The sequence below is a fragment of the Pelophylax lessonae genome, assembly GCF_965119305.1.
Source record: "Pelophylax lessonae genome assembly, chromosome: 8".
NCBI lineage: Eukaryota > Metazoa > Chordata > Amphibia > Anura > Ranidae > Pelophylax > Pelophylax lessonae.
Genome location: NC_138775.1, coordinates 27,418,522 through 27,440,661, shown reverse-complemented (window position 1 = coordinate 27,440,661; position 22,140 = coordinate 27,418,522). Strand labels below are relative to the sequence as shown.

Below are 22,140 nucleotides of genomic sequence, written 5' to 3'. Positions count from 1 at the left end.
AAGCTTCCCTTTTAAGATTCTTCAGTTGTGTTGTATAAACTCAGTCGTGTGATAATTATCACTCCTATACTTTTCACATTTCCTCTTTACCACGGGCCTTCTAGCTTAACAAAACTTCCAGTAATGGAATTATTTTAACAGATCCTAAACCTAGCCTCTCCTCTGCAGGAAATGCAGCCAAAGAGATAATAGATGTAAAGAAAAGATTTGTTCCTCTTCATTAAATTTCCAGCCTGTAGCTGACCAAGCGTTAACATCAGTAAGCTTGAAAGGAGGACTAACAATGGAAACGGTCATATAAAGGTCATATGTTTTGGAAAGGGATCTTGAATCAAAAAATATATCACATTAAAGTTTGTGGTTTATTAATCCCTGCTGTTTCTGCCCACCTGGGAGACTTGGGGGTGCTCCCTCACACTCTTTTTGCTCTCCGGCTACTACTGTTATATTCTCCATAATAGAAAATAGATTAAAAAAATCAGGCAGGGATAGTGGAAAACCCTTATAATGGGCCGAGCAGGTGTGCAGATCTGAGAACACAGCAGAGGCGTAACTAGAGCCTTCAGGGCCCCGATGCAAGAAACCATGAAGGGCCCCCCCAGATCCCTGGCCGGGGCCCTTCCCTTCAAGCCTGGGGCTCTTCCCACTAATCCTGGGGCTCTTTACTCTCGTTGCATGGCCTTTTATTACGGTCCCGCAGCAGGATCCTTTCACAAGTTCTGCAGTGGGCTCCCTTCCTGCAATCTTGGGGCCTCCCCACAGTGGTGCAATGCCAGGGCCCGGGCGCAAGTGTGACTTTTGCAATCCTGGAAGTTCACCCACTGGTTTGCTACTGGGCCCCCTGGAGCATGGGGCCCGGTAGCAATCGTAACCCCTGCAACCCCTGTAGTTACGCCCCTGGAACACAGCACAGAAATGGAAAGGATCCCTCATAATGGGCAGAGTAGGTGTGCAAACCTGGGTACTCACCAAAGGGATGATAGAAATCCAAGAAATCCATCATAATGGGCAGAGGAGGTATGCAGACCCAAGAATTCAGCACAGGGATGGAAGGGACATTTTATGAGCACAGCAGGTGATCAGATCTGGGAACTCAGCACAAGAAGGGTGGGAGCCCCGTTTATTGGGAAAAACAGGGGTGCAGGCCCAAAAACTCAGCATAGAAATGGTAGGAAACCCTCATAACGGGCACAGCAAGTGTACAGACCCGGGCCCTTGGCACAGGGATAGTGGAAGCCCCTCCTAATGTGAAGAGCAGGTGTGAAGACCTGGGAACTCAGCACAGGGATGGTGGAAACCCCTTATAAGGGGCACAAATGCCGTGCAGATCCAAGAACTTAGCACAGAGATCTTAACAAAAGAGTCCTCAAGAGACAGAAAAAACTATCAAGGGACTTAAAGTGGATCTAAAGGTTAAAGATTTGTTTGCCTTCATGCATTCTAACCATGAAGGTAAAAAAACATTAATATGCAGCTTCCCCCGCAGCCCTCCCAATACTCACCCAAGCCCAATTGTGATCCAACAGTGTGCACAAGAGTGGCTGCTCTCCTGAATCTCTACCTCCTCATTGGCTGAGAGACAGCGGTGGGAGCCATTGTCAATCTCAGCAAGTGAGGAGGGAGCGGGGCCGTGCCAAGCTCCAGTTTGTGTGTCTTATGGAAACACAGAGCGGAACCTGGCTATGGAGGCACTCAAAGAAGAGAAGGAGCCAGAAGCACCAACGGGGGACCCGAGAAGAGGCAAATCGGCTCTGCTCTGTGCACAACCACTGCACAGAGCAGGTAGGTATAAGATTTAATTTTTTTTTTTTAATGTAACCTTTAATATCACTTTAGAGCAGTGGTTCTTAACCTGGGTTCGATCGAACCCCAGGGGTTCGGTGAGTCAGTCTCAGGGGTTCGGCGGGGGGGCAACAGGGAAATTGCTCCCCCCGAGAAAATATTACTGATTGTGAGGCCAACCCCCCCCCCCCCCCCCTGGAAATCAGAGCTGCGGTCGGGACGACTCACAGCCATTACACATAGACCATAGACACTTGACGCTCTGCCCCCTGTACCTCCCCCAGCAGGTTTCCAGCCTATCTCCTGCAGGCTGCTTGCTGCTTGAGTGGGCGGGATGGGGATGTACCTGACCACGGAGATCGCGCCCGCCTGGAAGAGGGAAGTATGAGCAGCTGAGCAGAGGGAAGCGAGTGAATGTTCCTGGAGGTAGGCTCAGCTAGCTGTACATGGTGGATTAGTTTGCAAGCACCTCTATGCTAAGTCTGCTGAGTTACTGCAGCTTAGCATAGAGGTGCTGTTAGCTGACAAATGGAAATGCATGTCCTTTTCATTTAGCTCAATAAGCATTGTGAATGCCCCCTGGTGTGTGCCCTCCTGATACCCCATTGCATGCCCTCCCAACACCCCCCCCCCCAGTGTGTGTCCTCCTGACACCCCATGGTATGCCCTCCCAACACCTCCCCCCAGTGTGTGCCCCCCTGACACCCCATGGTATGCCCTCCCAACACCTCCCCCCAGTGTGTTCCCTCTTGACACCCCATAGTATGTCCTCCCAACCCCCCCAGTGTGTGCCCTCCTGATACCCCATGGTATGCCCTCCCAACACCTCCCCCCAGTGTGTGCCCTCCTGACACCCCATGGTATGCCCTCCCAACCCCCCACCCCAGTGTGTGCCCTCCTGACACCCTATGGTATGCCCTCCCAACCCCCCACCCCAGTGTGTGCCCTCCTGACACCCCATGGTATGCCCCCCCCCCAGTGTGTGCCCTCCTGATACCCCAAGGTATGCCTTCCCAAACCCCCCCCACCAGTGTGTGCCCTCCTGGCTCCCCCAGTGTGTGCCCTCCCAGCCACTGATGTGTGCCCTCCTGACACCCAGTGTGTGGCCTCCTGACTCTCCACTGGTGTGTGCCCTCACTACCCTCCCCCACAGTGTGTGTCCTCCTGACCCTCCCCCCAGTGTATGCCCTTCCAACCCCCTGGTGTGTGCCCTCATAACCCCCCGGTGTGTGCCCTCCTGACCCCCCCCCCCCCAGTGTGTGCCCTCCTGACCCTCCCCTGGTGTGTGCCCTCCCAGCCCCCTGGTGTGTGGCTTTACTGATCCCTGTACACTGTCCTATCCTCTGTCCTGGCAACTCCTGTCCTCTGCCCTATTCTCTGTACACCGTCCTACAGCCTACTGACCACTCTATCCTTCCCTACAATCAAATGACCCGTATACACTGCCCTACATGCTACTGGCCTCTGTACACTGCCCTACATCCTACTGACCATTCTACACTGCCCTACATGCTACTGACCTCGCTACACTGCCCTACAAACTACTGAGCACTGTACACTACCCTACAAACTACTGAACACTGTACACTACCCTACAAACTACTGACCACTGCACGCTGCCCTACAAACTACTTACTACTGCACGCTGCCCTACAAACTACTCACTACTGCACGCTGCCCTACAGCCTACTGACCTCTGTACGCTGCCCTACAGCCTACTGACCTCTGTACGCTGCCCTACAGCCTACTGACCTCTGTACGCTGCCCTACAGCCTACTGACCTCTGTACATTTTACTTTGTATGATACATTTAATTCAGTTCTGTAAACAACACCTTATTTTCTGGCAGTGCCCCTCCCGAGACTAGACTCATAAAATCATATTTTATTTTTCCAATTAAGAAGGGTTCGATGAATGCGCATATGAAGCTGGTGGGGTTCAGTACCTCCAACAAGGTTAAGAACCACTGCTTTAGAGTGACCCTGTCACCCTATAAAACCTATTAATCAAACCAAATACATGTAAAGAATAGTAACCTCTCTTGCTGCCCACACCACATCAATGCTCTGGTGCAAAAAACTGCTCTCCTGAAATCCACTAGGAAATTACTCTTCCCGGCATTTCAATCTTCTAGGTCCCCTGTGGCTCTCACCAGTGACCTGGGAGATCCTACTCCTGGAAGTGTTGCATTTCCCTGAGGACTTCATGGCACCAGTTCTCCAGAATGTAGCAGGATTTACTGGTGCGGACAACAGGAGAAGGCAAGTAGGTACCAGAGGCACAGAGGCGGCTCTAGGCTTTATGAGGCCTAAGGCAAAACTTGGACATGAGGCCCCACTCACGCCCATAATGGGAAAAATAATTCAAGCAATAAAAATTAACTGTATAAATTGCATATATTAAGAGCCTTAACCTTTTGTACTATGAATTCACAGTTTCTAGAATTTTCTCCCCCAGCCACCCAGGGGCCCTCTCCTCCTCCCTCAGCCACCCAGGGGCCCTCTCCTTCTCCCTCAGCCACCCAGGGGCCCTCTCCTTCTCCCTCAGCCACCCAGGGGCCCTCTCCTTCTCCCTCAGCCACACAGGGGCCCTCTCCTCCCTTAGCCACCCAGTTGCCCTCTCCTTCTCCTTCAGCCACCCAGGGGCCCACTCCTCTTCCCTTAGCTACCCAGGGCCCCTCTCCTTTTCCCCTAGCCACCCAGCGGACAACAGACACCTGTCAGTCGCAGTGAAGGGACTGCAGCACACTGCTGCAACTTTTATATCCGAGGATTTAAAACAATCTTTTACTTAGGAGATTTCCCTGATTGCGCCCTTCTAAATGTTGTTGCTCCTCCACTGGCCGCGAGGCCCCTGTAGGTGCGAGGCCTTAGGCGACCGCCTAATTTGCCTAATTAGAGAGCCGCCTATGCAGAGGCATAACTACAAATCCTTGGGCTTTATAGCAAAAATTTTGATGGGACCTTCCAGCTAACTCGCTCTGCAGCTGGCAGTGTCAATTGTGACAACACATCATTGATCTTATTGTAAAGTAGGTCTACAATAAATTCAGGCGACAGGAAAACACAATCAGCAGACTATAAGGGAGAAGTGCTATGGATAATTATAGTTGTAGCAAAAATAAAAACGCTAATAATATTTTTTATTATGGCAAAATAATAATACTCTTACACAAAATTACTTTATTACCCTAATACAGTACAAACTTTCGCTTCTTTAACCACTTGCCGTCTGCTCACATTGAGCCTACTGCGGCAAAGTGGTTCGTTATCGTCTGGCGACGTAGACCTATGTCGCCAGACACTCCCCTTTCTCGGCCGCCGGAGGCACGCTCCCGCTGTATTCAGTCACAGCGGGAGTCGGGCCAGGGGAGGAGCAGCAGCGATCGCCGCTGCTCTTCCACGATCGTCGGGGAATCGAGTGTGGAGATCCGCCTGCTTGTGTAAACACAAGCGGGCGGATCTCCTAAGTGACAGGCAGGGTCAGATTGCAGGGTTCAGCATACTTGAACCCTCGATCTGTCCTTGTGTCACACAGTCACCTTCCCCCACACACGTTAGTAAGCACCAGGCATACATTAACCCCTCCCTCTCCAATAAAATTAACCCCTTCCCTGCCAGTGTCATTTTTACAGTAACAGTGCATATATATAGCACTGATTACTGCAGTAATGTCACTGGTACCCCCAAAAGTGTCAAAAATGTCAGTCAAGGGTCTGTCCGCCGCAATGTCGCAGTCCTGCAAAAAGAAATCACAGATCGCCGCCATTACATGTTAAAAAAAAAAAAACACCAAAAATTACAGAAATCTTTCCCTTTGTTAGTAAACGCAATAACTTTTGCGCAAACCAACCAAAATACGCTTATTGTGATTTTTTTTACCAAACACAGGTAGCATAAAACAAATTGGCCAAAAATTTTAAAAAAATTTGATTTTTACATTTTTTTGGGGGGGAATTTCATATAAAAAATGTTAAAAATATTGTTATTTTTCCAAAATAAATGCTCTTTTTTTGTTTATAGCGCAAAAAGTAAAAATCGCACAGGTTATCAAATACCACCAAAAGAAAGCTCTGTTTGTGGGAAAAAAAGGACGTAAATTTCGTTTGGGTACGGCGTCGCACGACCGCGCAATTGTCAGTTAAATTCGCACAGTGCCGAATCGCAAAAAGTGGCCCAGACGTAAGACAGCAAAATCCTCCGGTGGTAAAGTGGTTAAACATTTTTTGGAAAACTACAAACCTCAGCTGTTCTATAAGGTTGAAGCTGAGGAGAAACTCTTGGATTTGTAACTACATTAGCCGAAGTTCAGAGGGCAAACATTTTAATAATTGCGGTTAAAAGGTTTAAAAAGTATATATACTGTAGATCGGAAAATATTTAAATAATAGTTATAAATAAACCCAATGTCGGTATGATAACTTTGCAAATATGCAAAAATGTTTTAATTCCAAAAGGGATTAATATTGGAGGAAAAAGGGACATTGCGATACCAGAAAAATATATTCAGGGAAACTTAATGCAAAAAAGTAAAAAAAAATATTTCTTATTGGTATGAAGATTAAAAGAGATCTATTGTTACATTGGCAACAAGCCGATCATAAGAATACAAAAAACGTTGACAAATATGAAATATAAGTAATAACAAACAATTAAACAAATCACTTGGTGTACAGTACAATGTGTGGATTACAAAACCCCTACGCGTTTCAACTGGATGTCTTCTTCTGGGGGAATATATATTTACCCAAGATTTACCAGAAAAATTGTGACATTTTTGTTATAAAAAATTTGTCATAAAAAATTCAAAACTTACATCATAGTAAAGTACAGTAAAGTACAGGAGAGAGGGTAAGTTCTCTCTCCTGTACTTTACTATGATGAAAGTTTTGAATTTTTTATGACAAAATTGATCTGTATATATTTCCTTTTGTCCCTATTTTCTGGTATTCATTATGTGTATGATTCTTTATTATGTGTAAACATTAAGTGCTCTCTCGCTCACTTCCTTTATATCATTTATCTGTTTTATTATACACAGATGTGGTAAAAATCTTGAATAAATATACCCCCAGAAGAAGATTTCCGGTTTGGGTTTTGTTACCAATGTAACAATAGATCTCTTTTAATCTTCATACCAATAAAAAATAATTTTTTATACTTTTTTGCATTAACATTCCCTGAATATATCTTTCTGGTATCGCAATGTCCCTTTTTCCCCCCAGTATTAATCCCTTTTGGGATTAAAACATTTTTGCACAATTAACTCTGGGATAGATACCACAATTTGCATTATAGACTAGAACTGAGCATCTCAAAGCGGAGTTCCACCCTCAAAATTAACTTTTCCCGTCCGCTTGCTCTAAATTACCTGAAAAACAATTGGATAATTAAAATATTTTTTTGGATTCACTTACCTTGTTTTTAAAGAAAATTAACTTACCTTCCTTCCTCTTCCTCCCTCTGCGGACAAGGCCGCCGATGTCACTTCCTCCTTACATTGACTCCTGGGAGCTGAGCGTCATCGCTCCCAGGAATCAATGCGACTGCACCGGCCCTGCTCGTCACTTCCGGTGCAGGCGCATCATTCCCTCCTGAACAGCTTCTGGGCATGCCCAGAAGCTGTGCAGGAATGACACACCTGCACCGGTAGTGACGAGCAGGGCCGGTGCAGGGCATTGTGGGACTCCAACGTCACTGAAGAGGACAACGAAGAGGACGCTCCGGCTTCAGCTGCCCACACCTGAAATGGCAGCGCTGGACAAGACATTTTCAAGGTAAGTGTTTCTTCTAAAAGGAAAGTGAAACAGGGGCTATCGTTGCTTAAATGCACTAGCCCTGACTGTCCCGGGGGTATTTTTATCTAAAAAAAAATAATTTTCAGGCTGGAACTCCACTTTAACTTCGCAAATATTTTTTTTTGTGCTAAGAACTACACCAAGGACACCAGGACCTCAGCTAAATGCACTCAAAGAATGTCAACAAGTTAACCTGTAGAAGTGTAATGCCAGATTTCACCAGCAGGTGCTGCTACAGTAATAATTACAGTGTAATCTGAAATTGGCTTCTAATTGTAGGAGGGTCAAGATGTAAATGACCATTTAAAAAAATGTACACTCCCACCTTATTTTTTTAAAACATATATTTTTTTAATTTAATATACATCACTGGCTTTTCAAGGGTAAGATGTCTCTTAATGTTCCCATATTCACCCCCTGCTCTGGCTCAGGAGCCTCAGGTTCTATGTATGCATGCTCTGGAAAATGGGGAACTGCGAAGGATATACTGTATGAAGTGGAACCTTTTATTATTTGTTAGTGCATTTAAATGTTACCTGTTTTCACCCTCTTAGATGTTGCTGGCCCCTCTGTGGCCCCAAAAAGTGGACTGACAGACACAGTGTACTCAGTGCTGGCCTGAAGGTTCTGGATGAAGTAGGAGTCTATAGATTGACCGACATCAAAGTCTTTTGTGTCTTCTCCTAAAAATTAAACATAGCATTGAAGTGTTAAAGAATTTGCAAAACTAAGGGTTGTTATACATATGACAATCAGATTGTCTAATACCATTAGATAGTAATAGACCAATAGTACAATACCATTTACATTTACCCAGGGCTTTCTTTTTCTCACAGAATAGGTACAGGAACTCCTCTTTCTGAGTCAATTCTTATATCTGCCCCCTACCTATTTCCAAGCACCATTTCTTGATTACAACCCAGCAACAATTGACCCCCCCCCAAAATAAGCCCCCCCCCCCTAGCAAACCAGCAACAGTAGACCTCCCCAGCAACAATAGACCACGATGCAAAAATAGATCCCCTTCAGCAACAATAGATCCCCCGGCAGCCAGCATCAGTAGACCCTCCCGCACACCCAAGCACCTCTTGCATTACATACAGAACATTCAGTACTGGAGGTGCCGGAACTGCGCTCCACCACGTTCCCACTGAAAAAAAGCCCTGCATTTTCCAATGCCATGTAATATGAAGACGAACATATACAATCCATTAAATTTTTTATCCAATTGCACATTACATCGTTGTTAGTAGATCTAAAGGAGATTGTACAATCAGTGTTAGGGTGCTGGTGGTAGCCTGACGGCAGAGGAAGGCCCAACCTTTGCCAGAGGGCGGAGCTTGGACCGGAACCCCCAAGGTAAGTGACACAGGCTAGCCCGAGGTGCGGTGTCTAAGTATCCACCGGTTTTCGCCAGAACCTCTGATGGTGAGGATGGACTTCCCTGCGTGTGAATACCAGGTCCCGGTCCTCAGGGTTGCCCCACCAAGGGTTAACCGGTCAAGGTCCAAAGGCAGATAAGCAGACAAGGAAGATCCGAGAGAATGGTCAAACAAGCCGGGGTCAGGACGGGCAGCAGATAAGCGAGGTCAGAAACGAGCCAAAGGTCAACAGGAAACAAGAAGGTAACAGGACACAGGTTCAGGCACAACAGAGGATGTAGACAAGACAGCAAGGTGCAAGTGCACCAGCTGCCTTTAAATAGGCCCTTCTTGGTGCCAAAACGTCCAGGTCACGTGCGCATGCGCACACGCAAACGCATAGCAAATACAATTAGTCATAGATAAACTAGAGAATGGCTTTGCGCATGCGCGAACGCCAGTTGCTCTTCCTAACAATCAGATTGTATAGTGACATATAACCCACATTTAGCTATAATATACAATATATATATATATTACAATGAAAAAAATCAACCTTTAAGACTTTAGGTCACTTATTTCTACATCTTTTGCTCTGCTTGCTGCCATTTTGACTAGGAATGAAGATTACTGGCTAGAAGGTCATCTGTGCAGTGGGAAATACCACCCTTTTCCCTATTATACTTTCAGTTTTGAAATGAAACCTGCCTGTCAGCACATGGGTTGTCAGTTCGAATCCTAACCACAGAACTACCTGCATGGAGTTTGCATGTTCTCCCTGTGCCTGCGTGAGTTTCCTCCCACACTCCAAAGACATGTTGGTAGGTTGATTGGCTCCTGTCTATATCGGCCCTAGTATTTGTATGTATGGATGTGAGTTAGGGACCTTAGATTGTAAGCTCTTGAGGGTAGGGACTGATGTGAATATACAATATATATGTAAAGCACTGCGTAAATTGTCAGTGCCATATAAGTACCTGAAATCAATAAATAATAATCATATATGAATGGTAAGTTTAGTTAAAGGCCAAATTCAACCAAACCTTTACTTTTGTTAGTCTAGGATAGAATACGGGAACCAGTGTCAACTCTCCATTGGGGAGACCCTGAAGAGGAAGCGAGCAGAGAGAGATGGAGAGGGGGGAAAAGAGAAACAAAGTGAGAGAGTAAGGAAGAGAGAGAGACACAAGAGCAGAAATGGAGGCTAATGTACATAGGATAAGATGGGGGGTAGAGGATGACGCAAAGACAGGGGAGAGAGAGAGATAGAGGGGGAAAGAAGAAAGGAGAAGTTGGAGCTACAAGAAGAGAGAGAGAAAGGGGAGAAGGGGTAGAAAAAAGGGGAAAAGTAGGGGCTAAATAATGAGAGAAGAAAGAAAGGAGTGGAGAGAATAAGAGAGGGGCTAATTGGAAATAGGGGAAATAAGAAAGACTGCGACGGGGAGGGGGAGAGAGAGACAGGGGAAAAGGGGAGACGGGGGAGGGAGGGAGAGAGAGAGACACACAGGGAGAGACAGGGAGGGGGGAGGGGGGAGGGGGAGAGAGAGAGACAGGGAGAAAGAGAGAGAAAGAGAGACAGGGAGAGGGAGAGAGAGAGATAGAGACAGGGAAAGGGTGAAGCAGGGGGAGGGAGATAAAGAGAGAGAGAAACAGGGGGAGAGAGAGAGAGGGAGAGAAAGACAAGGAGAGGGGGCGAGAGGGAGGGAGGAGAGGGAGAAAGGGGAGAGGGGGGAGAGAGACAGGGAGAGGGGGGAGAGAGAGACAGGGAGGGGGGAGAGAGAAAGAGAGACAGGGAGAGGGAGAGAGAAACAGGGGGAGGGGGAAAGAGAGTCAGGGAGAGGGGGAGAGAGAGACAGGGAGACGGGGAGAGAGAGTTAGGGAGAGGGGGAGAGACAGGGAGAGAGAGAGAGAGAGAGACAGGGAGAGGGGGGGGGGAGAGAGAGAGAGACAGTGAGATAGGGAGAGAGAGAGAGAGACAGGGAGAGGGGGAGAGAGAGAGACAGGGAGAGGGGAGAGAGGGGGGACTGGGAGGGGGGAGAGAGAGAGATGGTGGAGGGGGAGAGAGAAGGGGAGGGAGTGGGGGAGAGAGAGAGAGACAGGGGGAGAGAGAGACAGACAGGGAGAGAGAGATAGGGAGAGGGGGGAGAGAGAGAGAGATGGGGAGGGATAAAGGGGAACAGAGAGTGGAAGGGGGGAAAGGAGGAGAGAGAGACAGGGAGACAGAAAGACATAGGGAGGGAGGAGAGAGAGATGAGGAGGGGTGAGAGAGATGGGGGAGAGAGAGACAATGAGGGGTAAGAGACAGGGAGGGGGAGAGAGAGACAGGGGAAGGGGGAGAGAGAGAAAGGGGAGGGGGGGAGAGAGACAGGGAGAGGGGGGAGAGAGAGAGAGAGACAGGGAGAGGGAGACAGAGAGCGAGAAAGACAGGGAGAGGGGGAGAGGGAGAGAGAGAGACAGGGAGAGGGGGAGAGAGAGAGACAAGGAGAGAGAGAGAAGCAGGGGGAGGGGGAGAGAGACACAGGGAGACGGGGAGAGAGAGAGAGAGAAACAGAGGGAGGGGGGGGAGAGAGGGAGAGGGGGAGAGAGACAGGGAGAGGGGGAGAGAGAGAGGGACTGGGAGAGGGGGAGAGAGAGACAAGAGCAGAAATGGAGGCTAATGTACATAGGATGGGGGGTAGAGGATGAGGCAAAGACAGGGGAGAGAGAAAGATAGAGGGGGGAAAGGAGATGGAGGTGGGAAGTAGGAGCTACAAGAAGAGAGAGAGAAAGGGGAGAGGGGGTAGAAAAAAGGGGAAAAGTAGGGGCTAAATAATGAGAGAAGAAAGAAAGAAAAGAGTGGAGAGAATAGGGAGGGAGGGAGGGAGGAGACCGAGACAAGGAGGGGTGAGAGAGATGGGGGAGAGAGAGAGAGACAATGAGGGGTGAGAGACAGGGAGGGGGGAGAGAGAGACAGGGGAAAGGGGGAGAGAGAGAAAGGGGAGGGGGAGAGAGAGAGAGAGACAGGGAGAGGGGGAAAGTGAGACAGGGAGAGGGGGGAGAGAGAGACAGGGAGAGGGGGAGAGAGAGAGGGACTGGGAGAGAGAGAGAGACAGGGAGAGGGGGAGAGAGAGAGGGACTGGGAGATGGGGAGAGAGAGACAGGGAGAGGGAGAGAGACAGGGGGAGGGGGAGAGAGAGAGAGACAGGGGGAGGGGGAGAGAGAGAGAGACAGGGGGAGGGGGAGAGAGAGAGAGACAGGGGGAGGGGGAGAGAGAGAGAGACAGGGAGAGGGGTAGAGAGACAAGGAGAGGGAGAGAGGGAGGGACTGGGAGAAAGGGAGAGAGAGAGGAGGAGGGGAGAGAGAGGGGGAAGGGGGAGGGAGAAAGGGGAAGAGAGAGTGGAAGGGGGGAGAGGGGAAAGGGGGAGAGAGTGACAGGGAGACAGAGAGACATAGGGAGGGAGGAGAGAGAGACGAGGAGGGGTGAGAGAGATACAGGAGAGAGAGAGACAATGAGGGGTGAGAGACAGGGAGGGGGGAGAGAGAGACAGGGGGAAGGGGGAGAGAGAGAAAGGGGAGGGGAAGAGAGAGACGGGGAGGCGAGAGAGGAGGGGGGAGAGAGAGACGGGGAGAGAAAGAGAGAGATGAAGGAGAGTTGAAGGAGGGAGAGAGGCAGGCAAAAGAGAGATGGAGAGGGGAGAGAAAGAGACAGGAGAGGGAGAGAGAGAGAGATGAGGGGGAGAGAGAAAGGGCAAGAGAGGGGGGGGGGAGAGAGAAAGAGAGGTGGGAAAGAAAGAGAAATAAAATAGAAGGGGGGGGAGATAAATGGTTAGAAGGAGAGTGAGAGAAATTGAGAGAGTGTGAAATACTATGCCTCTCTGTGAACAGTGGGATAATCTACGTTTCACAATTTGCTACATTTCATTCTGCCAAAAACCAGTTCAAAAAAAGGACAACCCAGATAAACCATAACTAAATGTTCTCTATAATATGATGTTAGCATTGCACACTTCAACAAGGGTTGTAAAATAATTTTTATAACAAAGTTGCCTGCGAAAAAAACCATAATGTACTATACAGAACATCTTCATATCATACCGAGCATGAACACACAAACTATTATGATACGTCACAAGGTTGTGTGAGGACGGGCACTTGCGTTCTTTCATGTTGAACTCCTATTGTATTATTAGCTACCTTAAAAAAATCTCAGTTTGAATGTCTTCCAGAAATTCCGTCTAACTAGGTAACTCCCTGTGCCTTGGCCCAATAACCAAAGCAGACAGCAGTTGGCATCGGTGTGGTGCAAGTCTTTACATTGCTGCTATCAAAGGCGCCATGCCCATTATTAGCTTTTGATGAGGCTGAGAACCAAGGAAACCACTTTAATTAAAACATTTGAATGATCAGAGGAGACCCCCCTATCAAAGGATTGCTTTGAAATGTAGACATTATTTTGTAACCCGAACCAAAATTTTAGAAGATTGGTCTTTTCATGGCCGTGGTGGGTAGGGCTGGTCATCACATGGACAGTTTATCTGGGCAGTGGCACTAAAGCCAAAAAGAGAATAGAGCATACCTGATTGAGATACCCAGGAGATACGGTAGCCAGTGGCACCTCTGATCCCTCTCCATGTGACCCTCATGCTTTGGGATGTCACTTCCTGTATATTGAGATCTGTCACCCCATCCACACGTCCTGTTGATACAAAGAAGCAAAAAGGTTGTATTTATTTTACATCAACTCAATAAGAGTCAACAAATCGCTATCTTCAACGCTGAACTCCAACCATGCACCTAGAATATAGTTGAAATCCAATAGACATTTGCACTGCATGTAACCGCAACACAAAATTATGAATGGGCCCTTATCTACAACTTGCCAGCGATAGGATCACAACTGTGCTATGGGCTTAAGCTGCACAACTGCATGAGGCAGTAATGGCAAAATCAGTATAAAAAAAGAACTGGATGATTTCTTTTTCTAAAGAAGTGATGCCCAGAGTTACACCTAGAGCAGGGATATGCAAACTGTGGCCCTCCAGCTGTTGCAGAACTACAAGTCCCATGAGGCAAAGCAAGACTGACTGCCACAAGCATGACACCGAGAGGCAGAGGTATGATGGGATTTGTAGTTTTGCAACAGCTGGAGGGCCAGAGTTTGCATATCATTGACCTAGAGGATAGCATTATATTTTGATCCAGATAGATATTCAGACTGTTTTCGTGAGGCCAATAAGGACATTTTTTTCCAGAGTAAAGCAAAACTGACCACAGGTGCCCGGGGGATTTAACCTTCTCCTGGACCATGACTTAGGTTATTTAAATAGAGCCAAAATTCAACCATCATTTTAACAAAAAACTCACCACAAATGTGCTCCTGGGATTTTCTGGCCATATAGAAGCCGTTTATTAAAGACCAAAACCAAAAAATTACATAAGAAATTGTAAAAACAAGTAAAGGTTCTTGCTGGAACTACATTCTGAACCCAATTTTTGTGATAATCAACTAATTTTTTGGCTAGATCCCCAGTTGCAGCTCACTGCCTTTGGGACAATTACACAAAGTAAATGCGAATACATTCCAATTCATCTACAGTAGGTCTTTTTAAATAGACCACCAAAAAAAGGATGCCATACCTCAGATGGGATCCCCATCAACTTTCTTGACCAAGATGACTGCATTCAGGGATTTTGTACCCCACACAATGCTGCTTTTACTTATAGCATTATACAAATTTAATACCAAAGTAAAAAGAGGGCAGGTGACATAGGCTCATCTGAAGCCATTCTGTCTTCGACTGAAGATTCTTGGCTCTACCACTGAAACCTCCTATGGGAAACAACTTGTCCAAAAGCCTGATCCCTTCTATCTGGTCGGTACTGTATGTTCCTTTACATTGTCCCACACCAATTATCACCCTTAACCCCTTGCAAAGTTTTCATAGAATAAAATTTTACTTTGGAAGAGTTATAGGATACCCTAGTTTTCAGATGGAAGAATAGATGGTGGTTGTTATTTCTTATGGTGTTGAAATTCAGGTTCTTTTTTCCAGTGCTTAAAATGAATAAATCACAATAATCCAACCATGTCACAACCTCTTCACCCCTCCTGTTTGGGCTTCCCATACAAAGTAATTTTAGACTCTGAGGACGTCACTGGATGTGACGAAACGCGTCATTTTGGACCGCATTACATCATCACGCTACCCTGGGTGGAATGCAAGCCGGAAGTAGCCCGTTGATTCCGCAAGGAGGACGAGCAGCCCGCACTGCTGAACACCAGGGAGTGTTTTATACTTTAATGTTGTGTTCGGGACCCGATGTACGGGTTATAAACTTTATTCGACTCTATTACGCTATCTGGAGCTTTCTTTCCTCTCTTCCCATCACATTGGGTTGATTATACCCCAGAGCCCAGAGGAGCCACACCAATCCATAGGACCGCTTAAAGGGGGAACCTTTTGGCCCAGGAGGCCACCAAAGCAAGATCTTGGTCTTAATGTCATACGACATATGAGACCCACTGTATCTGGTAAGTGATCCAATTCTTTCATTCACCTGGGAGAAGGAATCGACACCATAGCCAATCAAGCCACAGCATTTGCACTTTTCTATTGTGAAGAATCACTTACACTAAGGACATTTTTTGAGCACAAAGTCACTATTTAATTTTAGACTGTTTTTCTATCGAATTGTATATAATCACGTATATTGGAGCTGGTAATCTTTACTAATTATATTTTATATCACAGTCACTTATGCACTAAGGGATAATGTGAGCACAATATCTCCTTTATATTTTTTATTGCCTTTTTTTGTGGATTTTATAATAGTTTTTATGCATTTGGTTTAATCAATTTTAGGAACATATATAACATCCATTGAATTTGTGGTTAGCAAGCGCTGTATTTGGCCCTTTTTTTTAGAAAAAGACCATTCTTTTATACTACATCTTTTATTGTACAGCAGCTGCTCTTATCTCTATTTATTAGAAATTCTCCATTTTTATTTATATTTACTTATTAGATTTCTCTATTTATTTATTTATACATCTATCTGGAATCTTAGGCTCGGTTCACACTGGGGCGACCTGTGAGGCGACCTGGTCGCCTCACAGGTCGCCTCCCATAGGGAAGCTGCGGACCCGTTCTAATAGGAGCGACACAAGTCGCTCCGACCTAGAAAAAGGGTCCGGAGCTTCTTTGGGGTGACGAGGAGGCGACCGCCATAGACTTCAATGTTATGAAGTCCGTGGCGGCCGCTCCGAGGTCGCGGCGCGCTGCTTGCACCGCGACCTCCGAGGTCGCGGTGCGAAGTAGCGTCACCTACATGTGAACGGGGGCTTATCCTTGGCGCGTGGTATATACTCTGTATATTTTTCCACAAAGTAATTTTAGAGCTGTCATTTCTGTGTTGACAAAGCCAAGAAATGCATGGACATTCAATGTTTATCCATCTCAGCTGAGGAAAGCACATTTTGGCATCTTCTCCTTGGGGGCCACCAGACCTTGTCACTAAAATGCTGGCTTCCTAAGAGGTTGAACCTTATGGACATGAGTCTTTTTTTTTTTTTTTCAACCAACCTGTGTAAGATACTTACGTGTGCGTCCACTTATTGTGGCAGATGTGCCAGTTTGCCTCTGGAATTGCGGATAAAGCACCAGGATATATTCGGTGTCAGGTCTCAGGTCACTAAGAGTATCTGATAGTGCGCTTCCACTCAAAGTCTTCTCTGCTGTCCTGCCATCCCCTGCACACCAAACACACACAGTTAGAGCGGGACGTCATGCATCACCCATCAATCATCATACAGCTGAGCATCACAGCGAGCAATGAAAATGATCTGTGCTAGCAGTGTTTGCTGGTGAGTCACAAGCTTGTATTTTTGCTAGCCTCAGGGCTGAGTATTCTTTATTTGTTGGAGATACATTGCCACGGCAGGGTGTGGTATGGAGGAGGATACGTTATGACTGCAGACATGTAAGGATCAGATGTAGACATGTACAGGTGTGTCCCAGGCTGATGCTGGCATCCTTCCAGGTGCACTAATCTCTTTTATTTTTAGAATTCAAACACCTAGATACCTGCAGAACATTATCATAACACTAGATAGGTTTTCTGAACATGATATATCACTGTCTTGCTGAGCAAATTGCACTATATGGTTCAGATGCGTTCCGACACATCTTATCAAATAGCCATGGGAGGAATTGGCAGGAATAGAGACGCAATGTAGATGTTCAGTTTGAAAGTACATATGTAGGGAGGTATATACAAATTTAATTTCATATAAGATCTTTTTATCTGGTCTTATCTGGAATATTATAAAGTGCTGGTAACACTTCCTACAGTTATGTGATATGTCTAATGTTCTTATTGGATGGAGTTGGTCTAGACCAGTGGTCTCCAAACTGTGGTGCGCGGGTCAGATACAGTCCTTTGCTTGCCTTTATACCACCCCTGGTGCACTATTCCTCACACCGACACCAATAATGGAGCATATTTCCTCCCACTGACAGCAACGATAGAGCATTATTCCTCCCACTGACAGCAACGATAGAGCATTATTCCTCCCACTGACAGCAACGATAGAGCATTATTCCTCCCACTGACAGCAACGATAGAGCATTATTCCTCCCACTAATGCTAACAATGGGGCACTATTTTTCCCACTTATATCAATTATGGGGCATTGTTACCCCCAATGATGCTGGGGCATTTTCTACTACCAACAGCCACAATCCGATCCCCCCCTAAAGTCTGAATGACAGTAAACTGGCCCATGTTTAGAAAGACTGGAGACCCCTGGTCTAGACCACTTAAAACTTTTAACGCTCTTTCATAATGGCTCTTCCTGAGGAAGAGCAAGGCAAGTATTCTACTTCAGGCTTTTTGGGATTACTTTAGAGCAGCTTTTGTCAACCAGGGTTCTGTGAAACCCGTATGGTTCCTCTAGAGCAGCCTTTCTCAACCTTTTTTTTTTTTTCTTTCTCAACCTTTTAAACACAGAGGATCCCTTGAAAGACTTAGAGCTGGTTTCACACTGAGGCGACACGACTCCTTACTACTTCGGGGGCGACTTGTGCATTACCATGCACCACGACTTCGGAGTGACTTGCAGGGACTTCACATAATGGAAGTCTATGCAAGTCGCTCCGAGGTCCTCCCGAAGTAGTACAGGACCCTTTTTTTAAGTCGGAGCGACTTGTGTCGCTCCTATTAGAACGGGTCTTGTAGCGGTCAATGGACCGCGAGGGAGCTCGACTTGTCAGGCTGACAAGTCACCTGACAAGTCGCGCTAGTGTGGACCGGCTCTTAGAGATAGCTAAAAAGTTCAACAGTGCCAGTGGGAACTTAGCTGTGAATCAGAAATTGCTCACTTGCTCACCTCTGGCAACCTCTGGGGGCATCATAGTGTTTTATGGTACCCTGGTTAAGAAACTTTTCTTTAGAGCAGCCTTTCTCAACCTTTTCAACACAGAGGAACCCTTGAAATAAATTTCTGGTCTCTGGAAACCCCTGCTAAAAATAAAAAATCCACCACTCATCTACAACTCTACAAATCTACAACTCACTACCAACTCATGACACATCAGTGTCAGTGGGAAGAATGCTCCTTACTCTTGTCATCATTGGGAAGAATTATCCCTAAAAGGAACAATGGTGTCATTGAGAACTTATCTGAGAGGCAGAAATTGCCCATTGCTCAAAGAACCCCTAGCAACCCCAGGAGGAACCCTAGGGTTCCACGGAAACCCTGGTTGAGAAACCCTGCTCTAGAGGTTGCTAGTGGATCTTTGAGCAGTAAGAAATGTCTGCCTCTCAGATAAGTAACTACTGACAGCAATGATCTTTTTAGTTAGTTTTAAGGATGAAAGGTGGGGGGTCTTTCAAATGAGCACAAATGTAAGGAGCATTCTTCCCACTGACCATCACACTAATCTACTGTGAGCTGTAGATACAGTATAGTAACTATCAGCATGTGTTCATTGAGATCAGAAGGTTATTTCAAGGGTTCCTCCATGTTAAAGTACAGTAAAACCTTGGTTTGAGAGTAACTTGGTTTAAGAGCGCTTTGCAAGACAAGCAAAATTTTCAAATAAATTTTGACTTGATATACAAGCGATGTCTTGATATACAAGTAGCCTCAAGTCACAGCTGAGTATAAAAGAGAAGAGAGGCGCCTCTAAGTGTAGTAATATGGTTAAATTTAATGAAGGTACAACATTTAGCAACTCACATGGTTGATGATTGGAACAGGCACATCTAAGGATGCAGGCATCCAGGCTAAAGCTGTCCACATAGACCATCCTCCCCACCGCCATCTACGTCATCCCTTCCATGCTGCCCCTCACTTTCAGATCGCTTTACTCCAGGGTGGTCTTCCCGGTCAGGATTACAGACTGGCAGCCGGAGGTGCAGAAGTTAGTCTATGTGGACCGCTTTACCCCGGATGCCTGCATACTTGGTTGATGAATAAAACAGGCACATCTATGTGAGTTGCTAAATGTTGTACCTTCATTAAATGGAACCATATTGCTACACTTAGAGGCGCCTCTCTTCCCTTTTATACTCTGTAGCTCCTGCTGGATTTTGCTTCCAATCCCCTTGTGGAAGCAGATATTTGTGGATGGACATTTTATGGTTATATAACCTATCGCAATGCTATAATCTTTTTATATGGACTATAAACTGAAGGACTTGTGAATAAATGGTTGTGGAAAGAATCATCTGAGTTTCCATTATTTCTTATGGGGAAATTTGCTTTAATATAAGAGTGCTTTGGATTACAAGCATGTTTCCAGAACGAATTATGCTCGCAATCCAAGGTTTTACTGTAGTTGAGAAAGGCTGCTTTAGGAGTTAAATATTGTAGTGTTAACGCCAGGCTTCAGTATTTGAGTTAATGTTGGGGTTCAGGTTCAGGGATTAGATTTCAGATTGAGAAAGGGGGGTGTTAAGTGTTACCAACTCATGTGAGTGGTTATTTTTTAAAGGATGAGCGTAAAGTATTAATAGTAAATAGTAAAGTTGTTGTAAACCTCTGACATGTTAAAACAAGCAAAGCATATCATTTTCTAGCGTGTAAAAGCAAATCCTTTTCTAGTGTGTACTTGCTTCAATCCCAAGCACTGAGTGTGATTTCTGTCCCCCAGGTTGTGCTGACTCTAAGGGATTTGAGGGGGATGGGACCTCCAACATGGGGAGGGGACCTCCAACACACAGCCTGTGATTGGCAGCCTCAACTGTGCATGTTTCCCTATGGGATTGTGTAGATGGGGGTGTGTCCTTTTCCTCCACTCCATACTCAGATTACACTCAGCTCTCCTCTCTGAGCTGTGCAGAATGTACCTCTGGAAGCTCAGAAAAGCTGTGTAAATTCTGAACTCTGAATGAATGTAGACAACAGAGGCTGCAGATAAACAGTTACAACTTAAGTAGGAGGATTAGTTTCATCTCTGTGTATCACTCGAAGATATGGTATTATGTGAGGGTTTACAACCACTTTACATGTTATGTTAAGTGCAAGGAAGGAGGTCAAGAGATAAAGTGTATGTAAACCCAAAAATCTATGTTTAGCATCATGCCTCACTGTATACAGTTTTCTCCAGAAAATATTTTTTGGGGAATTTGTTGCAAAGTTTCTCACCTAGATATCCTGCCAGTGACAACACTTCCTGTTGCCAGCTGCCAAAAAAGCAAACACACACACCCAAAGAGTAACACAAGTGACCACATACTCACCTCTAGTAGAATAGGTCAGCCGGTATCCAGTTGGTGCCTCTGCTCCAGAAATGGACCACGCTATCCTGAGGAAGGATGGGCCGGCATCTGCCACGCGGAAGTTTGATATCCCAGCTGCACTTGCTGCAAAACAAGAAATGTAGGTGCAAAATTGAAACACCCCATATAAAGACTTAATAAACATTGGTGGCAAATGTAATTTCAAACCTCTGGAGTAGACTTTATAGTGCCGTAATCTAACATGCAGCCTATCGGTTTCCCAGGTAGTAGTCTCAAGAGCTGGACATACATCGGCAGATTAGGCGAGTGGCCCCCTAGGGTGTTGGCTAAGTTTGGCCAAGGTTGCTGACTGCCCTAAATTATTAAATGTACTAAATTCAGCACCACCACAATTGACCTGTCTACTCTAATGCCAACAGGCAACCTGAGATTCGGAGACTGGGCAAGGCATTTACAGGATTATATCTGCTTCTCAAACAGGCAGTTCTGACACATTCTCTTTATCCTCATTTAAGGATTTTACATGCAAATCTCTTTTTTCCAAAGTTAAACAGTCTTACATGTTCTCCCTCTGCCTGAGACAGACTGGCCAATACTTTCAGCGTATAGTGCAGTGACGGTAACTGAATATTCTGTAGCAGCTCTGAGGCCTTGCAGGATGGTATTTGTCTGTGCTGCTGTCACGCTGGTCTGTGGACAGAAATCACAATCACTTAACTGTCTTATATGATATCAAATTATATATAATACTAGACATTAAGCCCGTTAAATTAACGGGCGCTAGAACATATGTGGTCAAACACTTGTAAAAACAGACATCAGTGTCCCCCATCGGAGTGCTCCCTTACATCAGTGTCCCCATCGGAGTCCCTCCTTACATCAGTGTCCCCATCAGAATGCCTCCTTACATCAGTGTCCCCATCGGAGTGCTCCCTTACATTAGTGTCCCCATCGGAGTGCCACCTTACATCAGTGTCCCCACTGGAGAGTGCTCCCTTACATCGGTGTCCCCACTGGAGAGTGCTCCCTTACATCAGTGTCCCCACTGGAAAGTGCTCCCTTACATCAGTGTCCCCATCGAAGTGCCCCCTTACATCAGTGTCCCCATAGGAGTGCCCCCTTACATCAGTGTCCCCATCGAAGTTCCTCCTTACCTCAGTGACCTCATCGAAGTGCCTCCTTACATCAGTGTCCCCATGAGAGTGCCTACTTACATCAATGCCCCTTTATGTGTCCATTTCACAGTTCCCCTATACAAACCCGGTCATAGTGCCCCTATAGTGCAGTCAGACTCCCCCTTAATATTGCAGCCGGAACCCCCCTACACATGTGCAGAGAGCAGAGACTATGTCCCACCTCACTTCAGTGTGTTAACTTTTTTATGCACCGGGTGTAAGTCTTTTGAGTGTGTTTCACACACCACGGGCTTAAAAAAAAAAAAAAAAAAAGTCCTGCCCTAACTGATGAAAGTTGGGC

The 22,140-nt window shown here is 46.1% G+C and overlaps 1 protein-coding gene across 1 annotated transcript in view; it reads right to left on the bottom strand.

The window, feature by feature from the left end:
• Positions 1-22,140, bottom strand: part of COL7A1 (collagen type VII alpha 1 chain) — a 360,938-nt gene that overhangs the window by 240,516 nt on the left and 98,282 nt on the right. Inside the window, exons 8-12 of the mRNA XM_082266262.1 lie at positions 21,225-21,354; positions 20,665-20,787; positions 16,520-16,669; positions 13,496-13,615; positions 8,116-8,262 (exon numbers count right to left, since the gene is read on the bottom strand). Coding sequence (XP_082122388.1) covers positions 8,116-8,262; positions 13,496-13,615; positions 16,520-16,669; positions 20,665-20,787; positions 21,225-21,354 — 670 coding nt within the window. The remainder of the gene's footprint in view (positions 1-8,115; positions 8,263-13,495; positions 13,616-16,519; positions 16,670-20,664; positions 20,788-21,224; positions 21,355-22,140) is intronic.